The sequence below is a fragment of the Streptopelia decaocto genome (assembly GCF_964273445.1).
Source record: "Streptopelia decaocto genome assembly, chromosome: 2".
In the NCBI taxonomy this organism is placed as follows: Eukaryota; Metazoa; Chordata; class Aves; order Columbiformes; family Columbidae; genus Streptopelia; species Streptopelia decaocto.
This window is the reverse complement of record NC_138655.1, coordinates 65,304,331-65,330,907: the sequence shown is the minus strand read 5'-3', so window position 1 is coordinate 65,330,907 and position 26,577 is coordinate 65,304,331. Positions and strand designations below refer to the sequence as shown.

At 36.6% G+C, this 26,577-nt stretch overlaps 1 protein-coding gene across 1 annotated transcript in view; it reads left to right on the top strand.

Moving 5' to 3' along the window:
* Positions 1–26,577, top strand: part of GABBR2 (gamma-aminobutyric acid type B receptor subunit 2) — a gene marked incomplete at both ends in the record, with an annotated part of 486,849 nt that overhangs the window by 227,677 nt on the left and 232,595 nt on the right. Inside the window, 4 exons of the mRNA XM_082045863.1 lie at positions 6,970–7,071; positions 13,555–13,620; positions 20,976–21,167; positions 22,238–22,474. Coding sequence (XP_081901989.1) covers positions 6,970–7,071; positions 13,555–13,620; positions 20,976–21,167; positions 22,238–22,474 — 597 coding nt within the window. The remainder of the gene's footprint in view (positions 1–6,969; positions 7,072–13,554; positions 13,621–20,975; positions 21,168–22,237; positions 22,475–26,577) is intronic.

The following is a 26,577-nucleotide window of genomic DNA, read 5'->3' as shown; positions in this document are numbered from 1 at the left end:
CAGACATTGAGTGATCCACCTGTTTATAAGATGGTTTGGGTTTATCTTTTTGTTGCAGAGAAATAACTTCTGACTCAAACTGTTTGGAAGTCACCTTAAAAATCCTTAACAAACGTCCCCCCTAGCACAAGATTCCTGTTAATTCTTTTTAACCACAGCTGTTAGGTTTAACATCAGAGTTCATGGTTACATTTAGCTTCTGAGACTAAAAAAAAACAGAAGGATTTTTTTCTAGTTTAGAGAAGTTGGGGGGAAATTAGCCCATTTTATATGTGATTTTAAACAGGTTTATATTTAAATAGGTATGATCTGTGTGGTCGTCATGCACGTGTAGGTTTTATGTGAAGTCATATTTACCATGTTGGCATTCCAGGCAGAAAGTAGGAAAAATAGCATTTTTTAACTAGAAGGTGTGTGTGTGTGTGTATGTATATATATATATATATAAATAAATAAATATAGATCAGTACAATATCTTATTTTTATTTTATTATTGTTAGTATTATTTTTATTACTCTGGTCCAAAACACTCAGTCTGAAACACTCAGGCATTTCTTGCAGGCAAGAGTTACATTGATTGCATTTGTTTCCAGGTTAGATCCATGTGCTAGCGACTGACTTCCATTAAAAAAGTAATATTTTTCTTGAAAGCCCGTACTGATAGTTTTCCCAAGTAAAACCCCAATATAACAGAGTTTCTTCTTCCCTTCCTCTCACCCTGAAAACCACACACATGATGTGATTTTTTTAAAAAAATTCCTATTGAACTAAAAAGGAAGTCCAACACGCCTCTGATTTTATTTCTCCTTTATGCAATGAGGTATATTTAGCTTCTTAATTTTCCTGTGACACTCTTTCCTAATACCTAAAATAATAACTTACTGTTTCCTTTTGGTTTATCTATGCTTTATCTTTCGTTTTGTGTTGTCTCAAAGTAAGGTTCTACTTCCTCTTTCATTTTTGTAATCCCAAATGACGTGTGTATCAATGGAAGTATACCTCAATTTTCTTTTACGTCTAAGAGCAATGACAAGTATCAGTATTTAGAATTGCACACTTTCTCTCCTCCAGATACAATATTTCTTGAAAGTAAGTTTCACTCAGTGCTTCTAAAACTCTAAATGTGAGTAACGTGTTTCATTGGAATGAAAACAGAGATAATTGTATCTGTTTGTAATGCATCATATATGGTGAGATCTCTCTATCTTTACTAATCCCCGAAATTGTAATCTCTCCTTTGCAATTACTCATGGTTTGTGTTTTGTCCATGTAATGAGGAAATATTTTTTCTTCTAATTCATGCATTTGTTTTGTACACATATATTTTAATCTCTGTACTGAAACTCCTACAGTGCAACATTTTAAAGTACACAGTATAAAACTCGGCAGCAGGAAATCTTAGTAAAATATCTAACTGTATAATCCATCTGGTCTGACCAGTTCTCATTCATTAGGAGTCTCTTATGATCAACATCTGGTAGGATTAGACTGCCCTGAACAACAAGGATTTAGCTTGCAGTACTTACATGCAGCTTTAGTGAACCAAAAGGTCATCAGAAATATCTGTTAAAAGCAAAGTAGTAAGATTAATCTAAAAATTATTAAATTTATTTTGTAACTGGCAGAGTTAGGATTAAATAAGTGAACTGTGCCTTTAAATGTATAATCTGAAACCTGGTTTGAACCATGGCTCTGTGGAGGCCCCTGAACTCAAACTATCATCAGAAGATAGAAGATTCATCAGGAATATCTCCTTTCTTTACTGTTTTGCTTGGAAAGGGGATAAAATTGGCTTGGTAAAAATTAAATATGTTGGTCAAATGGATGCTGGCTATTTACTATTGGTGAGCAGGTGCTTGCACTAAGAATCACACTGAAGTGAGCAAGATCTGTTCACCTAAAACAAAATCAACACATGAGAAACTTTTATATCCTTGTGAGGTAGGGGTTCATTTACATAATGTATGCAGAGAATCATCATACAGAGAACATATAAGAAGTGAAGAACATGCCAACAATTAAAATTCAGTGTCAGGTTCCTGAGAGCACCGAAAGCCCTTTTTGCCCCTAACCATCCCCAGAAGGCTCCCCCTGCCCTGCCCATGACCCTGTTGAAACTCAGCCTGGTGTGATCAGTCCCTGCCCCAGCGGTGCTGTGGGTGTGCTGGTCCCTCTCTCCATCACAGCCATGCCTGTTGGTCTGGACCCATTTCCAGGGCTGTCCTTGGACCTGTCCTGTCAGTAAAGACCTTCCCACCGATCATGGGACTGTGTTGGACTCTGGTTGCTCTCACCAGACCTGATCCTGTCCCTGACTTGTGTGTGGACTTCCCAGCTTTACCCAGGACCTGCCTTAGCACTGTGGGTGTGCCTGGAGGTTGATCCTCACAGCTGATACTGGTTGTTTTCTCCAGCCTGTCCAGCTCCCCTTGGTGGGACACTGGCTGACAAAGTCCCTGGTCTGGTATCTATGTTATCACACTTGCGTCCCTCCTCCTTAGGGACATTCCCTTCCTTTCCTTAAACGTGCATCCATCCTTCCTGGTACAGACAATACAACAACAAGTGTTTTAATTCGGTCATATCTAGACTTTTTTGTTTTGTTTTGTTTTGTTTTTTTTCATTCTGTCTACTCTCTCAGTTTGCAAAGATTAAAGAAGTTCATTTCTTCCTTGGCCATGCAAGTTCTTGGCTCCTCAAAACCCTTCTTGGGTTTCTTCTTGGGCAGATGCATGGTCAGGGACTTTGTCACTTGGTTGTTTGCTTCTCCAATATCACAGAATTTGATACAACAGCTATGAGGTAGGCCAGTATTGCTGCCACCCACTTCGCAGAAAAAAAATACAGCCAGGCTTGGTAGCAAACTTTAAAACCTTATTTTGGTAATATGAGCTGTATCACAGAGCAGCTCTGGCAGAACGAGAAGTAAAAGTGAGTTCTCTTGTGTCCCATCTTCTCTTGTGCCTCAAGCACAAGGGCCATCCTCTTCTTCCTGCAACTGTGTCCCTTACATGTGATAGAAACCCTTCATTTTTTGGAGCTTGCTGCTGCGTAAGCATATTTGCACCCCAGTAATTTTTGAAGTTGACCATACATAGATCTATTAAACAGGTGGTACTGAGAATCACTGATTTCATCTAAATTTGTATACAGAGTAGTGTAAAAGAACTGTTTGGTTTTTTTCCTGTGGGTGAAGGGTAAGGGCCCCTAAGCAGTGATTTGTGAAACTCTCAGGTTCATTGATTCATTAAATTGTTAACAAGGGTCTGAAGCCACACAGAATTATACTTCTTCTGTTTTGTAAGTCAGTTCAAGATTTACTTAGGAACTGCAGATCCCCACCAGAGCTTAATTCGGTTTTGTTACAACTTTCTACAGCAGTTTCCTTCAGTTGAAATTATCCTATTTGACACTATAAGGAAGTGGTAGTATTTTACAATTTTCCCTGCTCAGAGTTGGTGGAATGAAGCATCTGCATCTGCTAAAATAAAACATGCCTCATTTTGTGTTCAGAATTTCACAAATTTAATCCAGAATTGCAACATTTGCTAAAGGAATTGGCAGCTCTAGAACCGGAGGTAAGGCTTTGAGAATTTTGATCTTGGACCCAAATCTGAATCAGAAGATTCTATAGGTAAATTTGTTTGAAAGAAGTGAAGAACAACTGTAGGAAAAAAAACACAAGTTTCTGTTCTGTGAGATATTTAGTATATTAAGAAAGAAAAAAGAGAACCTAAGGATGGTGAAAAAGAAATATGGAAACAGGAAAAAAAAAAAAAGACTGGAAAATATAGTGGAAATACCCCCAGAGCAGGCACAGGATAAAATTTGTCAGACTAGTGCTTGTAGCATTAAAAGGGGAAAAAAAACCATTAAGTCTTCTAGAAAAAACAATGTAAACCTTTTAAAAAAGCTCCTAATATTTTGTTGTGATAATGCGAAAGAATCACCTTTCTTTTGGCAAAATCTCCACAACAGATGCGTCTGAAAATCGTCCAATATCTGATTGTGCTAGTGCAGAGAAAATGTTTCCAACTTTTCTGGCACCAGATCTCATGAGGTGCATCTTTTGGGAGGTTAATCGGTAGTTCAATGAAAAGTCTATGAGCTCTGAAAGCTGCAGAATATTTGGCTTCTAGCAGATGGGACCATGGGGTATCAAAGAAATTTCTCAGTGGCTGAATTTAAATAAGTGTAGCTCAGAAAAATAAAATCATATGCAGTTGAATATCTCAATTGCAATGTTCATGAACAAGTTCTGAAGGGAAGGAATCAAAGCAAGTCAGTAGACAGTCTGAGGTCTAATCAAGTGCCAACTTTGTGCCCTTTGCTGAAGCCTATCTTCAAGTATTGGTCTATTTTAGTAATACTTAATATGTATTTTATCATTTTTCTCATGTTAATAATGGTCTAACTTGACTAAACAGGTTAGTGACTCAGACTTTTTCTACTCGCATCAGCTGAGTAATGTAAATCTAGTCTCTCTGAGATTAAAATAATACTAGAAATGGCTCCAGATTTTTTTTTTTTTAAAGGAAAATACCAGAAAAGCAAACCTACAACTAAAAAATTTCATGCTTTACAGAAGAAGATAGGACAGTATGCAGTAGAAGCATATGACAGGTTCCTTTGGAAAATACAGTTCTGTTAGCTAAGGAAAATTTTACTTTTTCTAGGTAACAGATGATACTTTTAGTGAACTTTCATACTAACTAGAAGGATTTCAAACATCAGCTAAACTATGATCAAGAGAGGTCTATTTTCTTTTGTTATCACTGATGGTTTGTTTCAAAAAAGCAATTTTTTTTTCTGTCAAGGAAGACCTGTATGATAAGGAACAGCTAATGACATTGCTGGAGCTAAAATATCAATCATTCATTTTACTAGTATACTAGCAGAAAAAGGACTCACTGCTGGTCATTTTTTTGTCATTGAATACATTTTCACAGAATGCACCGAAAAATGATTGTAACATCACAAAAGGATGAAGGATATGATTCAAATCTTGGTGGACTGACCATTCTGACTTACTTCTGTAAAATAAAACAATTTTCAATAAAAATTACTTATATGTCCACTTGTTTTAACCATTGTAAAAGGTTATGACTTAAAAATATGTCTTAGTAATTTTAAAGCATGGCTAAAAGGGATAAGATGAAGCAGAGGCCATGGAAGAAGTAATTGAGGCAGCCTGCGTAGTAATAGTCTTAAAGAAATATTTCATTGGTCAACCAAGAAACTTGACAAAAACATCTTAAAGGGAACAGCAAAAAAGTGGAATGCTGTGTGGGGATCAATTAATGCAATTGCTACATTGCAGAAACCAGGTTATGCTTCTTTGCCTTGAATAAATTTGCAAAAATACAAAGGTAGTTTTAATGTTCACCTCTTCGACAAAAAACTATGTTGCTATCTAAAACAGCTATGCAGCATAGAAAAAAAAAATAGTTCCATGGTAAACATAAAACCATTAAATACTCCCAGCAGAGCCACTAACATGCACAAATTGAAAGGATGCTCACAGACTTACATTAAAGAAAGGCTGAAGGATTTTTGAAGAGATGAATTTTTTGTGAAAGTAAAGCTGCCAGCAGAACGCAGAAATTACACCTGTGACCTTTCACGTTTCAGTGCATCCCCTTACTTTTACTGTATACTTAGGCATGAGTGTGACAGACTTGCAGCAGAGGAAATTTAGCAATAGCTGGTTCTTGGTTTTGCATGGATAAAGTGTCTTCTCATTATATATATATATATATATATATATATATGTATGGTTATTTCAAGTCAAATGAAGAAAGTCCTACTCCTGAAGGCCAGATACTCCTTCTTCTGTTTTGCTTGACCATACCACTGTATATCAAATATTTTCAGATTGTTTTGAATGGACAGAAGGTCATTGGAAACTATCCGCTAATGATTTATAGACTTCTAAATTGTCCTGTTTAATAGAACATGTATTTTTCTTCATGTATTTCATTTTCTGGTTTTGCATTTGAGATACCTATTTTATGCTGTGATTTGTGTCTCATATTTCTGTTATAACAAACAAATTAAAAAGACAATCAGTGCAATGACTGTGATCATGATTTTATTAAATTAAAATCAGAGTGCCACTCCATTTCAGTCTGTAACCACATTATATCCAGCTAAAATTATTTTTGCTCGTTTATTAGGAATAGGAATGTGAAACTCTGTTTTTGCAGTCATGTGGCTGGAAGAAAAACAGCAGTGATTAAGACAGAAAACCTTGAAGTAGTTATATGGAAGACAAAACAAAACTAAACTAAAATAAATCCGTAAACTAGGTTGCTTTATACGTTATCTGGCTTCTTTGTGCTATTAGGCACTTCAAAGAGGACAGTCTCTTGCCAGTATGAAAAAAACAGGTGAGAAAATCTGTTGATAGGTGGTTGCTTGTGTCACCTCAAAGCAAACTGTATCTCTTGCTGCCCCATGCGGCAAGATGCCTGCTCAAAGCAAAGAGGAATTCATGAAGCTTCACTAGTCCCTAACTGATCTAAATACAGCACTGCTGGTTCATGCTAGAACCAGCTGATGGTAGTTTCAGATCAGCCCTCAGCAGTGAGAATATGTAAGAGTTTCCTTGATGAGTCTTTTCCCCTTATACAGTCTCAAGCATCGCTTTGGCTATAAGAAAGATTTTGGTCTTAACAGTATTGAAAATGCACAAAAATTGTACATCCCCATGATGCGAAATGGGAACCCACTGTGAACTTTTTGTCACACATAGTAAAACTCTTTACATAGTATACCTGTTGATAGCAGATTAGAGTGGTAAAAAAATAGTGTTTTGATCAGAATTTAGGCAAAATGGAAAAAAAAAGTGGGTGCATAGATCATCTTTGAGATCGTTGCTTGTCATTGCAATGTGATAAATATAGTCCATCTGCTTCCTCCTCACTGAATCTGAGTTCACTGGTTTGCCTTTTTCTCAACTTCTGACAGGTGAGGAATGATCTGACTGGCGTCCTGTATGGTGAAGACATTGAAATTTCAGATACTGAGAGTTTCTCCAATGATCCTTGCACAAGTGTAAAGAAGCTTAAGGTATGTGCTGCTATTTGAAGAATAAAGAGAAAGTGGTGATTGTGTCATGGCTTTTTTTTTTTTTTTATTTTTGTATGAAGAAGACTAATAAAACAAATTTTACATAAGAGTGATATACTACTACATTCCGTTGCACAGTAATGTTGACAAATGGCTTTTAGAGGACCTAGTCCTGTTTAAGTCAATTAATATCCATGCATATAGTAAATATTCTTTATAGTTCCTGCTAAAGACATAAAGTAAAGCAAGTTGTTGCTGCCTTAATGTTTGTACCTAAAACACCAGTCTTATTGATTTAGGAGTGAAAGTTCTTGAGGTTTGAACCAAAGCCCTTTTAAGGTAAATTATCATGTAGCAAAAGTATTAAGCATTTTTCCGTTAGCTTCTTTACACATTTTAGACTGAATTCTTTGCATATGATTATCTCCATTATTTCATGAGTCATAGGAAAAAAAAGGAAAAATAAATTTTAGAGCATAATAATTTACCAACCTTCTCTTATTATAATGATTTATTAGGTTCCTGGCATCTCATAAAATTAAAATTATATTTTAGCATTACCGTGCAGGGCAACCAACGATAAACTAAACATAGGATATACAGATCTTAAGCTGCATATGAACATTAAAACAATGATTGAACAGCAAGAGAAAGCACTTTCAAATGTTGAAGATCAAATCATTGCTGGCACCAAATACGTATGACACACAATCAAAGCCACAACTCTGAAAATTCTTAAATATGTGTAAAACAGGTTTTAAAAAACCCTAGTAAACTGAATGATATTAAAAAACCTAAAATTAAACCAAGGATATCAACCTGTATAAGACTAGGCCACTAACAAAGCTAACAGGAGATGGTCTGAAGCATAGTAAACTAAGTGTGCTTTAATATTGCTGCAGACTAGAGATGCAAGCCTGAATGCTTAAAATATAAATAGGTAAAGATTATATTTACAGGAAGCCATTTGTGTCTGTCCAGTCTAAGCCCATTTGCATTTCCTATCTTGAATTGAAAAGACTCCAGTATATGTTATCAGTAAAGTCCACATTTTTGACAAGCTTTTTAACCCCTGGCATCAGAAACTTAACAATACTGAAGGCTATTTCAACCAATGGATGATGTAATAACAAGAAAAATGTGCATATAAGCATGTATATTTAGGCTGAAGTTTAGAAGCAGCAATGAGATTCTAGCTTGCTTGTATATCAACAGTGTGCTGCTTGTTTTATAGGGAAGACCAGAAGACTCGGTCAAACAATCTATTAGTTATCTCTAGATTTCTTCTTCAAAACAAATTACTACAACAATAAATAAGCAATTATCTAGACAATTGGTTATTCTTGACAAGAATGTAGGGTTGCTTTTCCTTAGGTACATATGTCAGACACAGCTTAGCCATGTGATGCTGAAAATGTTCATTCCTTCCTTCAAGATATAAACCTAATATAGGTAAACCATTATCTGCCTACTGTACTTGTGATTAAAATAGGCATGAATACCTTTCCTTTTTGTAAACACAGTTTAAATTAATGAAATTAATGATTATGCAGTAGAAAATAGAAATAACTGATATAGTTTGCAGAAATGTATGTTCTGTATTTTTCCCAGCAACATCTTAATTGTTACTACATTGACACCAGCCTCTTTGAATCAGAATTGGAAAGTATATTTAAACTTAAGAGTATCTTTCAAACTAAATTTTGTGTCTAGAGAAAGGGATGTGGGAGGATATATATACGTACATCAACTTAAATATTTTAAAATTCTGAGCATATATAGGCAAATTGCATGAGCTATAAAACTTCTGCTTCCAACTTTCTTGTATCTTGCACATAGGACCAAAAAAATGCAATCTATGAATTCCAATTCAAGGAAACCATTTCCATCTGATTTCCCAAATACAATAGGTGTTTTGGATACTGACTGAACACCATTTCTTATTGTAATAGTCAAGTTAATTAGATTTTAAATTTTTGGGCTGGGAACAGCCTCATTCTAAGTAAATGGTGTGCACTCTAGCACAGACATCAGCCAGTTTTGCCAGCATGTTGTGATTCCATAGCTGAGGTTTGGGGCTCATCTGTAGTTCTTCAGGTGGACATCCAGGCATTTAGAGGGCAGAACATGTGGATGCCTTTATTGACGAAGTTACCCAAGTTTGAGTAGATTGATATCATCTTGACTGTCAGATACATGGTAGAGAACATGGCAGAGTATCTGAGCTGTTTGATTTAGATATTTTATAAAGAGCCTGCCAAGACATTGACTTTTCCTGGCAGATGAGATATTGTGGCAATCCTTCTCTGGAAAGCTGTATAATGCAGCATCGTGGTGTTATTCATTAGAAATGAGGCAGATTAAAATCTGATCAGAGAATGGAAGCTCTGCAGGCTGAAAAAAAAAAAATATGTAAAAAGCTGCCTATTCCAGCATAATGTGCATCACTCAAAAACTCTGAAAAGGCTAAAGAGTGCCTCATATGTGAGGCTGTTAGCAAAGACAGTGGAGAAGACAAGTTGCTCTTCATCCCTCAGTGGAGCATCTTAGGTGTTTTGATCCTCACTGTCTTCAGGATTTATACTACTCAGCTTCCAGTAATGCCAAAGACGCTTTATATTTACTGGGTGAATAATATCATCACCTATAAGAAAGGAAGAAGGGAGCAAGAAAGTCATTAATTTTTGAGGCTGTGCTATAGTCTTCATTTATAAAACATGTTTTTTATGAAGAGTCCACCATAACTGTGGGTAAAAGAATTGTAACTGTTATTCATTTTCTTGTTTGAACTTTAGTCCATATGGGAACATATGTATTGCTTACTGAGGGGCAAAGCTTAAATGCTGATATTGCTACTATAATCTCTGAAAAGAGTAAATATGACAGCTCACCATCTGGCAAACGGTCTAAACATTGGTCTTTTTACATAAGTGCAGTTTGGGGAATTGCCTTCCCCCTGGGATATTTTTAATCATCTCATAGATCACCTGCCTAGTTCCATGAATTAAAAACTCTTCTGTCAAACACGCTTTAGCTCCATGCAAGCAATTTACAACTCTTTGAGAAAGAAAAAATATTATACTTGACACTTGCTGGGATCCAGTGGGTGACTTCTTTAATCCCTACGGGAGAGTTACGCTGTTAATTTACGTCAGTCCCATGAGGGTTGATGTAAAGGAATTCAGGGTGTTACAAAAAGATGGACCCAGTTTCATTCACCATCTTGCGAATGACTGAGGCTTGGGGCTGTTTGTACACTCAGAGAATCATCTAGCAGTAATCATTTGAAACTCTATGCCCCGCCATTTCAAGTGATGAGAGTTTAATTCATGGGTGGCTCTTGGTTACAGAGATATAGTGATTGTGAGTTCATCTTTTTGAAACAACCTGTAGTATATCCCTGCCAGGAAATCATACTATTTGATAGTTAACATTGTGACTGAAAGGGGAATAAAATTATGCCCCAGTAAGTGTTTGATGTATCTCTCTGCATGAGAATATAATGTGGACATATACTCTGACCTCCAAGCACTGAAATGAACCCAGGTCTGATAACCTTCAGTGCAGACTTGACTATCCACCCAGATAAAATTTCTGCAAGGGATTTGAGCTGTGTCCGGTTGCATGAATTTGAAGCTTCAGTATCTCTTACGCAGGATGGGGCCAGCAGACCCAAGCCTGACATCAAATGGATCTAGGCTTCTTTATCATATTGAATGCAATTCTTCAGGAACAAATTTGGGAAAAATATGGAATGGAATGCAAAAAGCAGATTTGGAGAGAAAGAGGCTTACTGAGGAGTGCATCATTGCACAAAGGGAAAATGTTACTTGTGGAAAAGGAAAAGCTATTGTACAGACTTTGCTAAATTAGTTCTTTCTACATGTGTTCTAATGTACAATTCTTTGGTTGCATGATTTCATACTAAATTTTCCACTCTTTTTAACAGCAAGCCATAAAACCCTAGACGCTGCTTCTCACAGCATCAAGTTGATATCTGCATGGTTATAAACAGGAGGAATCTTTTATGATTTCCCATACATGACTAGCCAACTAGAACTATATATGATGTTCTTCATGAGGCAACTTCTTGAAACTTGACAAAGATATTCAGCCATATATTCACTGTCAACTTGATCCTGTAATTCCACACTCCACTTAACCCAGCAACATCACCGCCTCACACTGGATCTTCATCGCCGTCTGAAGTTCCTTGCTTGCCCAGTGCTGTGTTCTGCTTCTTTGATTTCTCATCCCAGAGTACCTTTGTCTAAATTGTTCTTCCATTTTCTTCTGGTCTTACTTTCTGAGATTGAAGTTGTCCTAATAGTAGCTATTTCTTAAGCTTCCTATTTGCCATACTCTTGAAAAGCCCTAATTCTCCCTCCCAAGCTCCTTATTCAATGCTGGTTTCAGGGCCACTGCTACCTCCCCAGCTGTGTGTTCCATCGTTGTCTAAAAAGCACTCATTACCTGAATTCCTTATTGGGTCCATTTCTCCTTCCCATGTGCTCTTTTTTCTCTCACTGGACCCTGCCTCAAGTCACCTTATTTACTGACTTTCAGCATCACCCTCTTGGATAATGACAGTATGTGGATTGTGACTTTCCCCACTTCTCAAAGGTTTAATACCTGGACAAGTGTGGGGGAGAACTGAAGATTCATATTTCTGTCAGAAACCTTCATTTTCTTAGCATATTGCATATAAAGATACATAGAAAATGAGATTATTAAGGTTATAGCTTTTAGGTCTTTTGAAAAAAAATCAGATTTCAACTTCTTTTGCTGTAGTTCTCAATGGCATTATACTATAAATGGAAGACTTATGACTTTAATAGGTGGCAGTAGAATATTTCTTTTAATCTTCTTTAGTCAGTTCATGTTTGCGTAGCATCCAAATTTTTATGAACACAGACATGTTAATGTCCTCCTTGCTGTACTGAATGCTTCAAAAGCAATAATTTATGCATCAACCTAGAAACTCATTGATTTAGGCAAAAGAACATTTGATTATTATGTCTTGGCTTGATCATGTATCCCAAGGATGACAGAACATCAGGGATCACCAAATTGTAGAGCCACAGCTGATCTTTGAGTTTGCGTTCTGAAGCTTTCCAGTTGTGCATCAGGGATTCTCGAGAATGTGGTTCAGATGCGGTTCTCACACTTGCAGATTTCCTGCTCTGGCATCTACTCTTGCTCTAATTTGTTGATTTAGTTTCATGTGACCCTGTTAGGTTTATTTTAAAAGAATCTAATCTGCTTCAATAAAATTTATGTTACTTTATCAATCTGTGGCTAAATATAAAAATAAAGAGAACCAGGCTTACTGAAAATGCACAGGTTCAGAATGACCAAAGCCATATTACATACTTTCTGACTTCAAACATGCTAAGAGTGATACTGATTTCATGCGTATCTTTCTGCACTGTCCATCATAATATTTTCTGCTGGACGAGAAATAAACATTGAAATTATCTAAACTGAAAATCTTTGATAAATTTATTTAATTAAAACTGAAATGTTTTTTGCCATTGAAATTCACACTGAATCATCTGTTTCTTTTTTTTTTTCTTGGAGAGGTGAGTAATTCTAACCAAGGGTTTTCTAAAAGAAATGAAAAATTAGATTTGTTCAAACTTTTGCTGAGAACTCAGCTTTTGTGTGAAACAAAAGGTAATATTAAGTCATAAAAAGCTATTTGTTCTGTGTTTTATAGATGTTTGCATCAGTTTTTCACATGAGAAAAAAGCTAGCCCAGTTCTTGAAGAAATACTTTTCTGTGTATGCTCCTGAATTTAGGAATGTTTTCTTAATGTGTTCCTAAGCATGAAAGGAAAATGATCTCTTTTGACTTCAGACACAGATTCCTACAGTGTGATGATTTTTTTATTATTATTTTTTTTATTTTTATTTTTTTTAATGTGTGGACGTGGGTGGGGGGAGAAGGAGGGATTGACAATGTGTTATAGTGAGGGTAGAGAAGATGTTGTATGAGTAAAATCTGGAAAAATTACTAAAGCGGGCATAATATCAAGGCATTTTATCTCACGTATGTCCAGTTTCTCAACTTTAGTTGATGTAGTTAGTTGATTAGTTCATGTAAGAAGTGAAAAGCATGTAGTTTCAGCTAGTTTTAATATGTAACATTTGAAAACAAGAAATCTTGCAAGGGATCAAAAGAATATTTGACACTTTAGTGTAATATTATAGTATCTAATAGTAATGTTTGACAAGATAAACATTACAGTTTTATTCTGATGAGTCCCATTGCTTAATCACTTTCTTCAGACACCTCAGCTGCTGTCTCTTGCAGTATTTTAAGTTCCTTAATTTACAGAAAATTGAATAGTTCTGAATTAATTTTGCTGTCTGCAGCTGCAATCTATGCTAACTCTCTACACAATTTGAATGGCCAACTGAAGTGGTTTCTGGAAAGGCTGTGACTGAATTTATCTGCCATGTATCTCATTTAATCTGCAGGGTAATGACGTTCGGATAATCCTTGGCCAGTTTGATGAGGAAATGGCTGTGAAAGTCTTCTGCTGTGTAAGTAAATATATTTAATTACATGTCAGAATAAAGAATGAGTTACATTTGAATAAAAAATGAGCATAAAAATTTCTTCATGGGGTTCAGCTTCGTCAAAGTTTACATCCTCATGAGAGGTTACATATGCCTAGTTCAGTTTCTGTTTCAATAAAATACTTTGTGCTTGACTTCAGTAGAACTTAGGCATGGACTGCATGGTTAGCTTCTTATTGTTCTTATTGTTCTTATTGCTTTCCTGTAGTGGAATTAAATTCCAAATCAAGCTTGAGCATTTTTCTTCATGTTAGATCCATGGAAGCACTCGTACATAGAGCAGTAGATACAGAGAACCACAAGATTTGAATCTTGTCCAAGAGTTGTGTTCAGGTGGTAATCTCTACATGTATGTAGTTTTGCATGTTTTTCTTTGAAACAACAAGAAATTCAAGCAGTTTCTACATATGCTAACGAGCCAACACTGATAATCTCTGCTACTCAAAATGTTGCTAATTGTACAGTTCTCATTCCCTTTTGACTGCTGTATATTTTATCTATTACATGAAAGCAAATATTGCTTTGTAAAAAATAGTTTTTTGAATTAAAATAAATGTAGTAAGACAAGCATAGATAAAATTCCATATCCTCACTATTTGTCTGTGTGTATGAATGTGCTGCAAACACACACAGTGAGATCGCTGTTGAAAGTAGTAAGATTAAAACGTGGATCTTTATATGTACATATTTAAAAAAAATCCCCAAACAGGGAGTTTTTTAGTGGCCTAAATTTTGTATTGTTATTGAATTATTAGTCTAAATAACCAGATTAATCCTGCTTGAGACAACACAATAAGTATAAAAGAAAAGCAATAATGATGGCATACAAATTTGAGAGGGTGTTTTTTAATGCTCACTTAGAGTAAGTTACCTATCTAAGCAAAGAAAGAAAAGGCAGAAGTTCAAAATCTGAGAGCTCCATGTGTCTCAGGCACTTGTTGGCTCATTGTCAGCAGCTGTCCCAGTTGCTAGCAAAATTTGGAAAGGAGATTGTGGAGTATATTTGGAAGAAACAAAATCTGTTTGCATCCAAAAGGGAACAGAAAGCATTATTTTCTTTTGTGTTTTCATTCTTCTCATCTTTGATCAGTCTTTGTATATAGATTGCTTTGTTCCGGCATTTAAATTGGATTGACAGAGATAATCTCTCATTTTTCCATTCCTGAAAGAAAGAATGGTCCTTTCGTGGCCCAGCTCCTCCCCAGATCTCTTGTGGTTGGCCTGGGTTTCCCCAGCTGAGGGGTCTTGGTCTGACCGATCTTCCAACCAAATGCTAGGCAAGAGATTGGCCTCGTTCATGCCACTGCCCTTAGTAGCTCATTGCCTTCCTCTACAGCTGTTTCCCAATTCCATATGCCTGTGAGGACACTGAAGAAATCCTATAAGTCCTTGGAGGGGCAAGCTGTCCTCTTGTCTGCACTGCTCCAGGCCGAAAGATTTTGGGGGGCGGGGGGAATGGCTCTTTCCCACAAGTGCCCACTGCAGCTTTCTGTAGCAACAATTTGGTACAAACGTGGGAAGCATGTGTAACTTGGAGCAGTTTAAAGAGTGATGGCTACTTCTGAAGTACATTAGTGCCAAAAATACTAAGGTGGATTTTCCTGGAGACTGGAGAAATCTGAGAGATCGTGTGTTTAGGCTTGTATGAATATGTATTTTTTGAGTTTCAGCAGGACACTGCAGGAGATGGCCGTTCAAAATAGGTCATTTATATATTCATAAACTACAATATGTCAGTAAGCTTGTTATTAATCATAAAATATAATGTTGACTCATGCACTCCTACAGCTATGTGTCTAAGAGCACAATAAGTTAGATATGTCCTGTTTTACCCCCTTTTCCCACCTGTATGTTCAGACAGGTTCCACTTGTGATTCCATGTTACATTTCACAGGGTGACTGATGGCAGACAGGGAAAGCCAGCTGGACACGAGCCAGCACTGTGCCCAGGTGGCCAACAAGGCCAACAGCATCCTGGCTTGTATCAGGAATAGTGTGGCCAGCAGGACTAGAGAAGTGATTTTGCCACTGTACTCAGCACTGGTGAAGCTGCACCTCAAATCCTGTGTTCAGTTTTGGACCCCTCATCATAAGAAAGATATTGAGGTGCTGGAGAGAGTTCAGGGAAGGGCAACGAAGCTGGTGAGGGGTCTGGAGCACAAGTCTGATGAGGAACGGCTGAGGGAACTGGGGCTGTTTAGCCTGGAGAAAAAGAGGCTGAGGGGAGACCTGATCGCTGTCTACAACTACCTGAAAGGAGGTTGTAGCATGGAGGGTATTGGTCTCTTCTCCCAAGTAGCAAGTGATAGGACAAGAGGAAATGGCCTCAAGTTGCACCAGGGGAGGTTTAGATTGGATATTAGGAAAAACTTCTTAAGTGAAAGTATTGTCAGGCACTGGAACAGGCTGCCCAGGGCAGCGGTGGAGTCACCATCCCTGGAGGGGTTTAAAAGGCGTTTAGACGAAGTTCTTAGGGACATGGTTTAGTGCTAGAGTTAGGTTAGGTTGTGGTTGGACTTGATAATCCTGAGGGTCTCTTCCAACTGAAATGATTCTATGATTCTATGAAAGTCTTTTGGTTTGTTAAAGGAATGTGCTATTGTACTAGTGCAAGATGGTTGGACTTTTTTGTAATTATAGTCTGAATATTATTTTCTAGTGATCTGTGTAGGTGGGAAAATCTTTAAAACCTGCCTCAATTTTCTGACTGGATTCAACAATCACTGTGAGGTTTCCTCAGGACATCCATCCTCATTTTCATTTTGCCTGGCTATTTCCTCCCTCTCCCCACCAGACACACACGCGCGCACACATATACACACACACACACACACACACACACACACACACACACACACAAAAGATGCAGAGCATATAACTCAAAGATAAATGAACTAAAATCCAGTATAATCCAGTGGAAAACTTTGAAAACATTACATGACTAATTCAAGCCAAAGTGAATGTTAGCAGGTGTTTCCCACAATGATGTAAATAAGCTTAGCTGTTCATTTAATGCTAGTGTCAAAACCCGCAATTTTAGTTCTATGGGAAGTCTTAGCTTTCTAAAGTTGTTTTCACCTCAGTGGATCGAATGCAATATTTTTTATGGAATAGAAATTAAAGTATTTTGCTCAAAACTTAACACTTTGACAATCAAAATGGGTGATTGTGTTGGATAGACATAATCTCTTTTTCATTTGAAATTGCATCTTCCCAACAAAAACTTCAGTTTGGCAGAAAATGTTATTTTTTAAAAAATTGTTAGTGGGAATTTTTCCAACATATTGTCTTTAAGTTGTAGAGATAATGAAGTATAGCGATGAACACATCAAGACTGATGCCTAGCTCATACAGTTATTCGTCTGAAGACAATTAAAGAAGATGACTATTATGCATAGGTCACTGAATGAGCTTCAGGTGGCTGTTTTAGTAAAAATTTAGTAACAACTAAAGGTGAGCTTAATCAGCACCATTGATACAAAAGGGCTGGACTCTGTTCTTGAGCTGATATAGTATTACTGCTGAGTCTGCTTCAGAATTAAAGGCAACTTTGGTTTTTAATGAGAAACAGATGGCTTTTCATTGCAATTCAGAAGCCTACAGGCATTCTTGTAGGGGTAGGATATAGGATGTGTCCATACTAACATGTTGGAAACACAACAGAAATTGAATTGCAGTGAGGTTTTGCAGGCTGTATTCTACAAACAGATAGTAATTGTTTACTACACGTAGAGGGATTTCTTACATAAATTTATTTGTGGTAAGTAAGCATCTCTTTTCAGATTCAAACAAGAATGAAAAGTTTAGAAAAAATAAATGAGTTCAGTCTCACGAGGGCAGAAAATATTCAGGACAGATTCCTGGCTGCTTGACTGCATCTCGGGGCTTTGCAGCTTAGGTGGGGCACATAGGAAAGATAAGGTAGGACATGAGTACTTTGTGCTGTACTGATGGTATAAAGCCCTTGTAAAACTTTGTCTTGCTGTTGTGTGCCAACAAATATTCCCCTTAGAAACTGAAACCTGTAAGAAGTGGTCTGTGTGCATTCAAACAGTTTTAGAAAGATCTGCATTTTTCAAGGAAGTGTGTCTTTCAAGAGTCAAAATCATCTCCGTTGAGCAGAATCAACGGGGAGGAAATGGTGGCAGAAAGCCTTATTTTGAAATAAGTCTTCTGGAACCCAAACACTGAAGTGTCTGAACACTAACAACTGTGCTGGCACTAGAAAAGTGACTGCATGGAGAAGATACCAAGCTTTGGAGAAGCTGATTTTGTTCATCTTTTTGCCTCCCCTCATTGTGCTGGTTTGACTGAAAATGAGTTAATTTTCTTCATGCAGTTAGCAACCTTTCTTTTCCATAGCTAGTATGGTCATTATTTGGACTTAGTTTGAGAACAAGAGATAACAGCCCAGCACAGACTTAATGTTTTTAATTGCTCTGGTCTGAGAGCCAAGGACACTCTGAGTGTTCTGCCCACAGGTGTGAGGCAGCAAGGGAGGGGGGCAGAGATGGGGCAGAGCTTGACTGACATCCAGACTGATCAATAAGAGCATTCCATCCCATCAGCTTCATGCTTCAGGTTTAAGGAGAATCGGGACCCTTCGGTCTCTCTCTTTCTCTGTCTTTCTCTGGGTTGTTCTCATTCTCACTCTTTCAGGCACTCTCGCTCTTGCTTGCTTTGGGGCGCAGTTTGGGGAGTTTGGTCAGGACATTTAGTTCGGCCTCTTCCCATTTTGCAGAGGCCTCTGAGCATTTCTGCCTTTTTCCTCTTTTTTCACTGTTGGGGACCAAGTGCTGTTTCCTGGGACTGGCTGCTCAGCATGTTTGTGAGGAGTTGCCTTGGGTATCTTTTATTTCTTTTATATATATATATATATATATATATATATATATATATATTTACTAGTAATGTATTAGTATTTTGTTATTTTATTAAACTGTGTTTCTCTCAATCCAAGTTTCTCCCTTCCCTTTCAATTTTCTCCCCTGTTGGGGGGAAAGGGGTGGGGTTGAGTGAGTGGCTATCGTGGTTGTATTGCTAGCTCGGGTTAAAACACAACACCCACAATGCCCTTCAAACCTTACCATTCCACCAGATTGAGATATTCATTTAACACTAGTGTCAGAAACAGTTAGCAGTTTTAATTCTATGGGAAACCTTAGTTTTCTAATGCTGTTTTCACTGCAGTGAGATGAATGTGCTATTTTTCATGGAATAGAAATTAGGGTATTTTGCTCAAAACTTAACACTTCAACAATGAAAATGGTCAACCACTGGGTTTTGTTTCTTTAAAGCAAAATCTAGACATGTAATCAAATTCTTGCAGTAACATGAGAGTTTCAGTGCGACCTTGGGGATGATCCCTTGTTTCCAGAATGGAATTTCTGGCTATCTTGATTTTTTTGATTTTGAGCCCATATCCTGGAACATTTACAGATTATGCAGGAAACAGGCACAAATGCAAACAGAAAAATTCCAGCAGCTCCAATTTCAGAATATTAATAGCCAATACTTTCTTGCAACACACAATTTGATACTTTAATCTGTATAGAGCAGGGGAAGCTACTGATGATTGTCCTTCTCTAAAAGCACAATTCAGTGTAACTTTGTGTCCTCAGAGATTTGAAAATTGTCAAATAAAAGACACTATATCACTAAAAGATCTTGAATGACCTCATTGTGTAATGGAAACCATTTTAGACACCAGAAAGTATTGCAGGGTTGCTGTTTTCCTTGCAGATGGACCTGGGATGCAGGGTTGCCGTAGCTGTAGCCAGAGTAGAGATGTGCGGGAAGGCAAAACAGATGTGTTTCTGGAAGGATAGAATTAATGAGCAAGAGAAAGACAAACAATTTATGTGGACGGTGGAAAAAGTAAGATATGAGATGCAAGACACAGGGTTTCAGATCAGAGCGCTTTTAAGTGGCATTGTATACAAATGCATGAAATTTGATTTTGGCTGAACAAAAGCTTCTGCAACCAAACAAATCTGCTTTGTGCACAATGCATTTATGAACACCATTATCGTAGCCTTCACAGATTTAAAGCCCAATTTTAGTTTGGATATTAACTTATTTAGGAGACTATCCTATTGTGTATTTTTTTGCTATTCATCTTAATCTGTAGGCTTCTGGTATGATCTTTAGGATATTTTTCAAAAGTTATGTTCTGAATGACTGATATGTAGTGTTTACATTCTCAGAATTTCCTCCTTCTGTAACATTTTCTGTGAAGATGGAGCAGTTTTCCAGTTGAGTGCTAAGGCTGTAGCATATATGTCTAAAAATTGGAATTTTCATCTTATAAGTATGTCTTGTATCTCCAGTATTGTTTATATTAGGAGCCAAAGAAGCATGAAATCTGCTGTTTTGAAATGGAGTCTGACTGAAATGTCAAAAGAAATATATCTAGTTACAAGACAGAGAAACATCTGAGATAAAATTTGCTAATTTTATCCTAGAATGCTCTTCACAATGGAATAGAATATCTGCTGTGAATAGATCAGCTTTTAGGCAAAACAGCGTATGTGCCTGACTGATAAAGTATTTCTGTTTCCTGTTTTACGTATCTGCTATTTATTGAAAGGAGATAACAATCATCTTAGTATCTTGGAATCCAGTGGGCTATATTCAGTACTCAATATAGAATTTCAGCTGAAGAAATTTCTTTCTGGAAAAAAAACAAAAAACAAAAAATCCCTGAAAATTGCTTGCTGTATCAGGTTGCTATTGATTCATGCTTCTCAGAAAAACTGCTTACTTAACATCCCTGTGGTCTCCATTTTAGCACAGTCATATAATTCATATTTGCAACACTGTGATTTAGTGGTGCCTAGGATCCAGGTTTTCTCATCTAACCTTATCCTGTTCAATGTGGTCTTTAGGATGATATTAAAATAATAATAATTTAGTTTAAACGTGGTAGCATGGTGGTCCTACCACTCATGTGCTGGTTGTGTTATGGAGAATTTTTTATGCGAATGTTGTGCCTTCTACCAGTGTTCCTCTTTATCTCCTGTGGTTTTAGAATTCAGTATTTTATTTTTCTGTTTTTGGATAAATGGTATATTGAAAGCAAAATAGGTTTTAGTAAATTCTCATTGTCTGAATTTTAAAGACAGGAATCTTCAAGAGAGCAGTCTTCATTATTAGCAAGTAATTATTCTAAACTGTTCAAAATACTTGTGTATCCTTCAATTATGCCATAATTTCATTAATAATGGAAAAAACCCAAACATGAACAGAAAACAATTACTTTTATGTTCAGTATGGCTATTATGATGTCTGATATCTTTTGTATTTTTCTTTCTTTGTAGGCTTATGATGAAGAAATGTATGGCAGCAAGTATCAGTGGATTATTCCAGGGTGGTATGAAAACCTTTGGTGGGAATCCTGGATTAATTCCTCACAATGTCTCAGCAAAAATCTTCTTGCAGCCATGGAAGGTTATATTGGAGTGGATTTTGAGCCTCTCAGCTCAAAAATGAACAAGACTATATCAGGAAGGGTTAGTATTTTTCCTCCTACTATTTTATTATACAGTCAGTTGTCTCACCAGTGTCTTGACGCAGCAAAGCACAGAGGAGGGAGGTGAAGTTAAAAGAGTTCTTCTACAAAGAGAGCTCACAGTCATCATGTTTAGTCTCATCTTTCCACTGGCTTGCATTTTTAAAATATTTAGAAATCAATTCCAGTTCTCTACAGGGTAAGGAAGCATTAAAGTCCTTTGTCTCAAATCTGCCCTCCTCTGTGGGAACATTACAGTTAAACGGACAGTAAAGCTTGAATTGTAGTCTGCAATATCACCTGCTGCATCATGTCAAGTTAAATAGTTGAGCACAGAAATTGAAAGCTTTTATGTTTAACCCCAGTCCTGCAAATGGCTAATTTCATTGCTGATTTGTGCCTCTTAGAACTAGGGGACAGGGCATGGGGCTCATTTTAAATATGTGATTATATGGTATTTCCGTAAAGTACGTAACATTTTATCACAGAACAAATGCTTCCAAACTCTATCCAATGAAGAAATATGCCTGATTTTGCCACTTCTCATCTTTTTCCACCTGTCTTTCATGCCTTGCTGAGTGAGCACAAAAGACAGTTTTACAAAAAGGCCACTCTTGATAAGATGGCACACTGTAAACAACACAGTAAACTCACAAAACATTAGACAAATTGCCATTGAAATAATTTCACATCAAGTAAATAGTTGTTCAAGTAAAGATTATTTGTTTTCCATTATCCTTTAAAGTATAATCAGACCACAAAGTTGCAGAGATACAGACTTACTCTTGGTTCTAGTATCATGGCTCACCAGTATATTGGTAGCCTTGGTTGTATGAAAGCAAAATAAAACAAATTTCCATTCATATAAAGAAGGTCTTCCTCCAGTCTCACCATCAGTCTTCTAAGTTAGCCAGCACATGGGTTTGAATTTGTTTCTTTCTTAATGTTTGTTTTGGCAGCCTTTACTGTATTAGTCTTTGAACTGAAGAGTCTAGCTCAAGGCATAGGTTTGGACCCAAATCTGTAAAATGTTAAGTACTGAATTAAAACTGAGGTTTTTCTCCTCTGCAGACTCCACAGCAATATGAAAAGGAATATAATGCTAAGCGTGGTGATGGGCAGTCCAGCAAATTTCATGGTTATGCATATGATGGAATATGGGTGATTGCCAAGACTCTACAACGGGCAATGAAGTATCTCAATGCCACCAACAAGCACCAAAAAATTGAAGATTTTAACTATACAAACCATAAACTTGGCAAAATTTTTCTGGATGCTATGAATGAAACCAACTTCTTTGGAGTAACGGTAAGTCCTAATCACCTATTTGTGGGGTGGAGAAGGCTTGTGATTTTAAGTCAGTAGGCAAAGCAAGCATTAAATTTTAAATACTCTTGTGAAAGAAACACAGTTGTGTATTTCTTGTATCTTCAGAACTTCCACAGCTCTTATCTTAAAAATTAATGTTGTTGCCTTGAGACTCTTGCTCATTACCTGTCTTCTGATGCCAAGAGATGACACTGTATGCTTCCTCAGTTATGAGATTTTTTTAAGCACACGTGTCATCTGAATTAACAACTCAGAGTGGTCTCAGGGAACTGCCAAGTGTTGCAAGCTACAGTGACCTTATAAGTAACTGTTTTAGCAGGAGGAATAGCTGGAATATGATCTGAAAATACATCCTGTTTGACTCCATCATTTATTCTTTGTGGTAGGTTATAGTGCACTAATATCTCCAACTCCAGTATTGTACATCCCAGGTATTGTTACAACATACTTCAGTTGCCATTTAAGTGTATTAATATTTTGTACTTTTTCGCAGTCAAGTTCAAAGTATGTTGACCATGACTGAAGAAGAACTGGTCACATACAGTAATAACCTCATTCTGCTTTCAGTTGCAGCATTGCAAATTCATAGTATTTTTTTTTTTAATTGACATTGCTTCTAGTTTTCAGCAGAGTAAAATGGGCAGTAGGAGTATGGCCCTAAAACTTCTTAATTACTTAACTGTGTTTGTGACAACATCAGTCAGACGTTAATGGCACATATATGTTCAGGAGTGTGCAGAGCCATACTTGTTCACCAAGAGAGCTGAGCAGACTCCGTTTCAGGGACAGGCTTCATGAAGCAGTGTACTTTGGTGGTGACATTGCTAGATAAGGAAATCAGAGTTTTCCAGAAATGTGTATTTCAGTGGTGGATGGAGCGAGTGCTTTTAGGCACCTCCTTGCGGTGAGAGCACACAGAAAGTTGCCATCATTTCTGCCACTGCTTGTCAGATTCTGTTCCCATGTTAATTTCAATTGTCTTGGATATCAGTTAACGTCAAAACATGTTGAAGTAGCAGAACTAAGGTTGCCTTTGTATAGACATCAACAATGAGGGCAGAATCGACTTTTTCATGTCCTTAATTGCTGAAGAAGACTATGTTTTGTATCCCAGTACAACTGAAACTGATTTAGGATTTTAAAGTAAAAAACAATAATGTGGAAAGATGATACTAGAATCTAGTTGCCTGTAAAATTTGTATTTTGCTTTCTTTTTACATTGAATTTGGCTGAAGGTTTCAGTAAAATAATTGTGCAGTTATGGGGTATCCCATTACATCCATAGCAGGACTGCATCTTTGAGAAAACATTCAGTCAGTAGCATCTGTGAACCAGACTCTGCAGGGACTCAGACATCTCTGTCCTATTCAAAACACAGCATCTCTCAATATGATTTAAATTGTATATTGCTATGTAGTTCCTTTTTCTTCTTTTTTTTTTTTTTTTCTTTCCCCTTCTTAGCCTTTTTGCCTGCTTTTTAGTCTTGACAGTCAATTATGGTAAAATTGATAGATTTCATTAGCACTGCTTAATTGCCTTTCACTGCTCTCCCTCCAAAAACAACCCCAAAACCTCCAAGATGAAGAAGGTCCTTTTTTTATTAATTTCAGAGACACCAGCAAAACCTCAGAGATGAACAACATCCCTTCAGGGAGGGAATGAATCAAAGTTTCACCAACCATATTCGGCCGTGTTTATGTACTTTATTCCTTCAGGTATAATGGTTTTTAAAGAAATTACTGCACAATTATTCACTGCATTTAGTGCTTCTGTGAGGCAGTTTGTGAAACATTTCTCTTTAAGATTGGTCTACCAAGTCATTGTGACAATGCACAACCCAAATCTGGTATTTGCAAGAATCATAGTTCTTGTTCCTTATAACACACTAACAAAACCATTTTAATCAGAAAGTTATGGAGAGAAGAAAGCCTATAGCAGCTACACCTTTTAGGATATAAATAGAACAAACGATACTCAAGTTTTTTCAGACAGTGTGAAGAAGAAGCGTTTTATAGCAGATATTAAGAGTTTTGCGTTGAAATGTTCAGCAAGTTGAAGGAACAGATTGATTCTTGTCAGAAATATTTTTAAACGTTTTAAATCTTTAGTCTAATAAATTGCTGTGATTTGTGACTTAGTTAAAAACTTTCACTGGAACCTAAGTTTTAGGTCTCAGAGTGCCAAACCTCATTTCATTTTATTTTTTTTTTTCCAGAAAACATATTTGGTATAAAATTTTGACAATTTATTTTTAAAAAGTTATTCTAAACAGGAAAAAGAAATTCATTCATTCTACAGTGTATATGCAAGATATAAAATGAGTTTCTAAAAAAAAGGAAGAAATAAAAAGAAGGACTAAATCTGATCAATCTTCAAAAATTCATCCAATGATATAGTAAAATAGGTTGTTAATTATTAGGTAAGAGGAGAAGGCAGACAAGAAGCTGTAGACAAGAAACTAAAAATGCAAAATCTGTAAAAAAGAGGCATTTTTACGTTTTCTGTTAATATGATACCAAAAACACTGTCATGTCATATATAATAAATCCCTTTACCCAATTTTCATTTTCCTTGAAATTATTTATAGTAAACCACACACACACACACAAAAATCACTGTTGAGTGTTGATTTTGGTGGAATTTTTTAAATAACTTTTGAAAGACCTGCTGGAAGTGAAGTGTGCTAGTTCCTGGTTACACAGAGTGATTCTTTCAGTTTTCTGGGGGGCTGGTTGGTTGGTTGGTTGTTTTTTTGTTTGTTTGTTTGTTTTCTCTGGGAGACAACATTTAGAAAATAGTTTAGGGTATTGCCCAAAGATTGACAGGACTAATCCTCTTTTTGTGCATCAGAAACTCGGTGCATAGGTATTAGTTATTGTGATTTAACTACCAAAAATCCAGGGCAAATAAAATTACAGCTATTCCTTAAACATCCTGAAGGTTCTGGTCTTCTTCACAAAATGGTTCCTTCTGTTATTTTTCCCTTCGTGCTTATCTGACTTATAGTCATGTTGATTACCACATAATTTTCTCATGTATTTTGAACACAGAGCAAGGAAACATACTTGGTCTTTTATCAGAAAACAGTAATACAGTTATCTGCTACACTTTTTCAAAGGTAAAATGAATACTCTTTGCGATGAGAAATGCAATACAAACAAACAAAAGACCCGCAGGGATGTTCCTACAGTTCTGTTAATCTGAATGTCCTAATTCTGCAGTCAGATCCCCTGACACTGGCTGTTTTCAAACTGAATAAGGCACTGTGTGGTTAGAATGGTCTGTCTGCAATGACCAGCTTTCAGCATAGGAGTCCTTGTGATATGAGAATAACTTGGTTTTCATGGTTTACATTTTTCTAATTCCTTGCTTATCAGACCACTTATTTTTTAATGGAAAAGTTACTGAAACAACCACAAAAAATCTCTTAAAGGATTTGGGACAATTTTTTCCACTTTCGTTAATCCAGATAAAGCCAGTTTCGTAAATTGAATGCAACTCTACCACTCTAATGGTTTATAAACTGCCAGATGCCTGTTTCCTTGCTAAATATAACCCTCTTCTCGTATAGAACACGTTCTTTCAGATAACCTAAGTGTCAGGCAATGAAAGATAAGAAGTACTCGCACACTTTATTTTGACACAGTTTAGATGTCCAAGGAGTCCTCTCATGTAGTTGATAGAGCCACTGGAGGTAATTTGGAGTTGCAGAATCTACTGAGGTCTCTGTTGCAGTGTTACCACTTCAAATCAGTACAGAGTGATAAAGTGATGGGAAACAATAAATATATCTAGGGTATCTATGTTTCAATTATACAGCAGTTTATAGCATACTACCTATAACATGCCCATCAGGTATGTGTGAAAACCAAGGAGAATTCTCCATATAGCTGGAATAATTCTCCTAAAGCAAGATTGTTCACCTAAAGGATTTAAAAAAAAAAAAAAAAAAGGCAAAACCACTATTTTGTGTAATATTACCATAGCATAACTTGTATGATTCATAATTGGTGAAGAATTAGTGGTGTCTTCTCAGGATAATGAGTCTTGTTTAGTGCATACAGAATCAAAATCCATCTAGA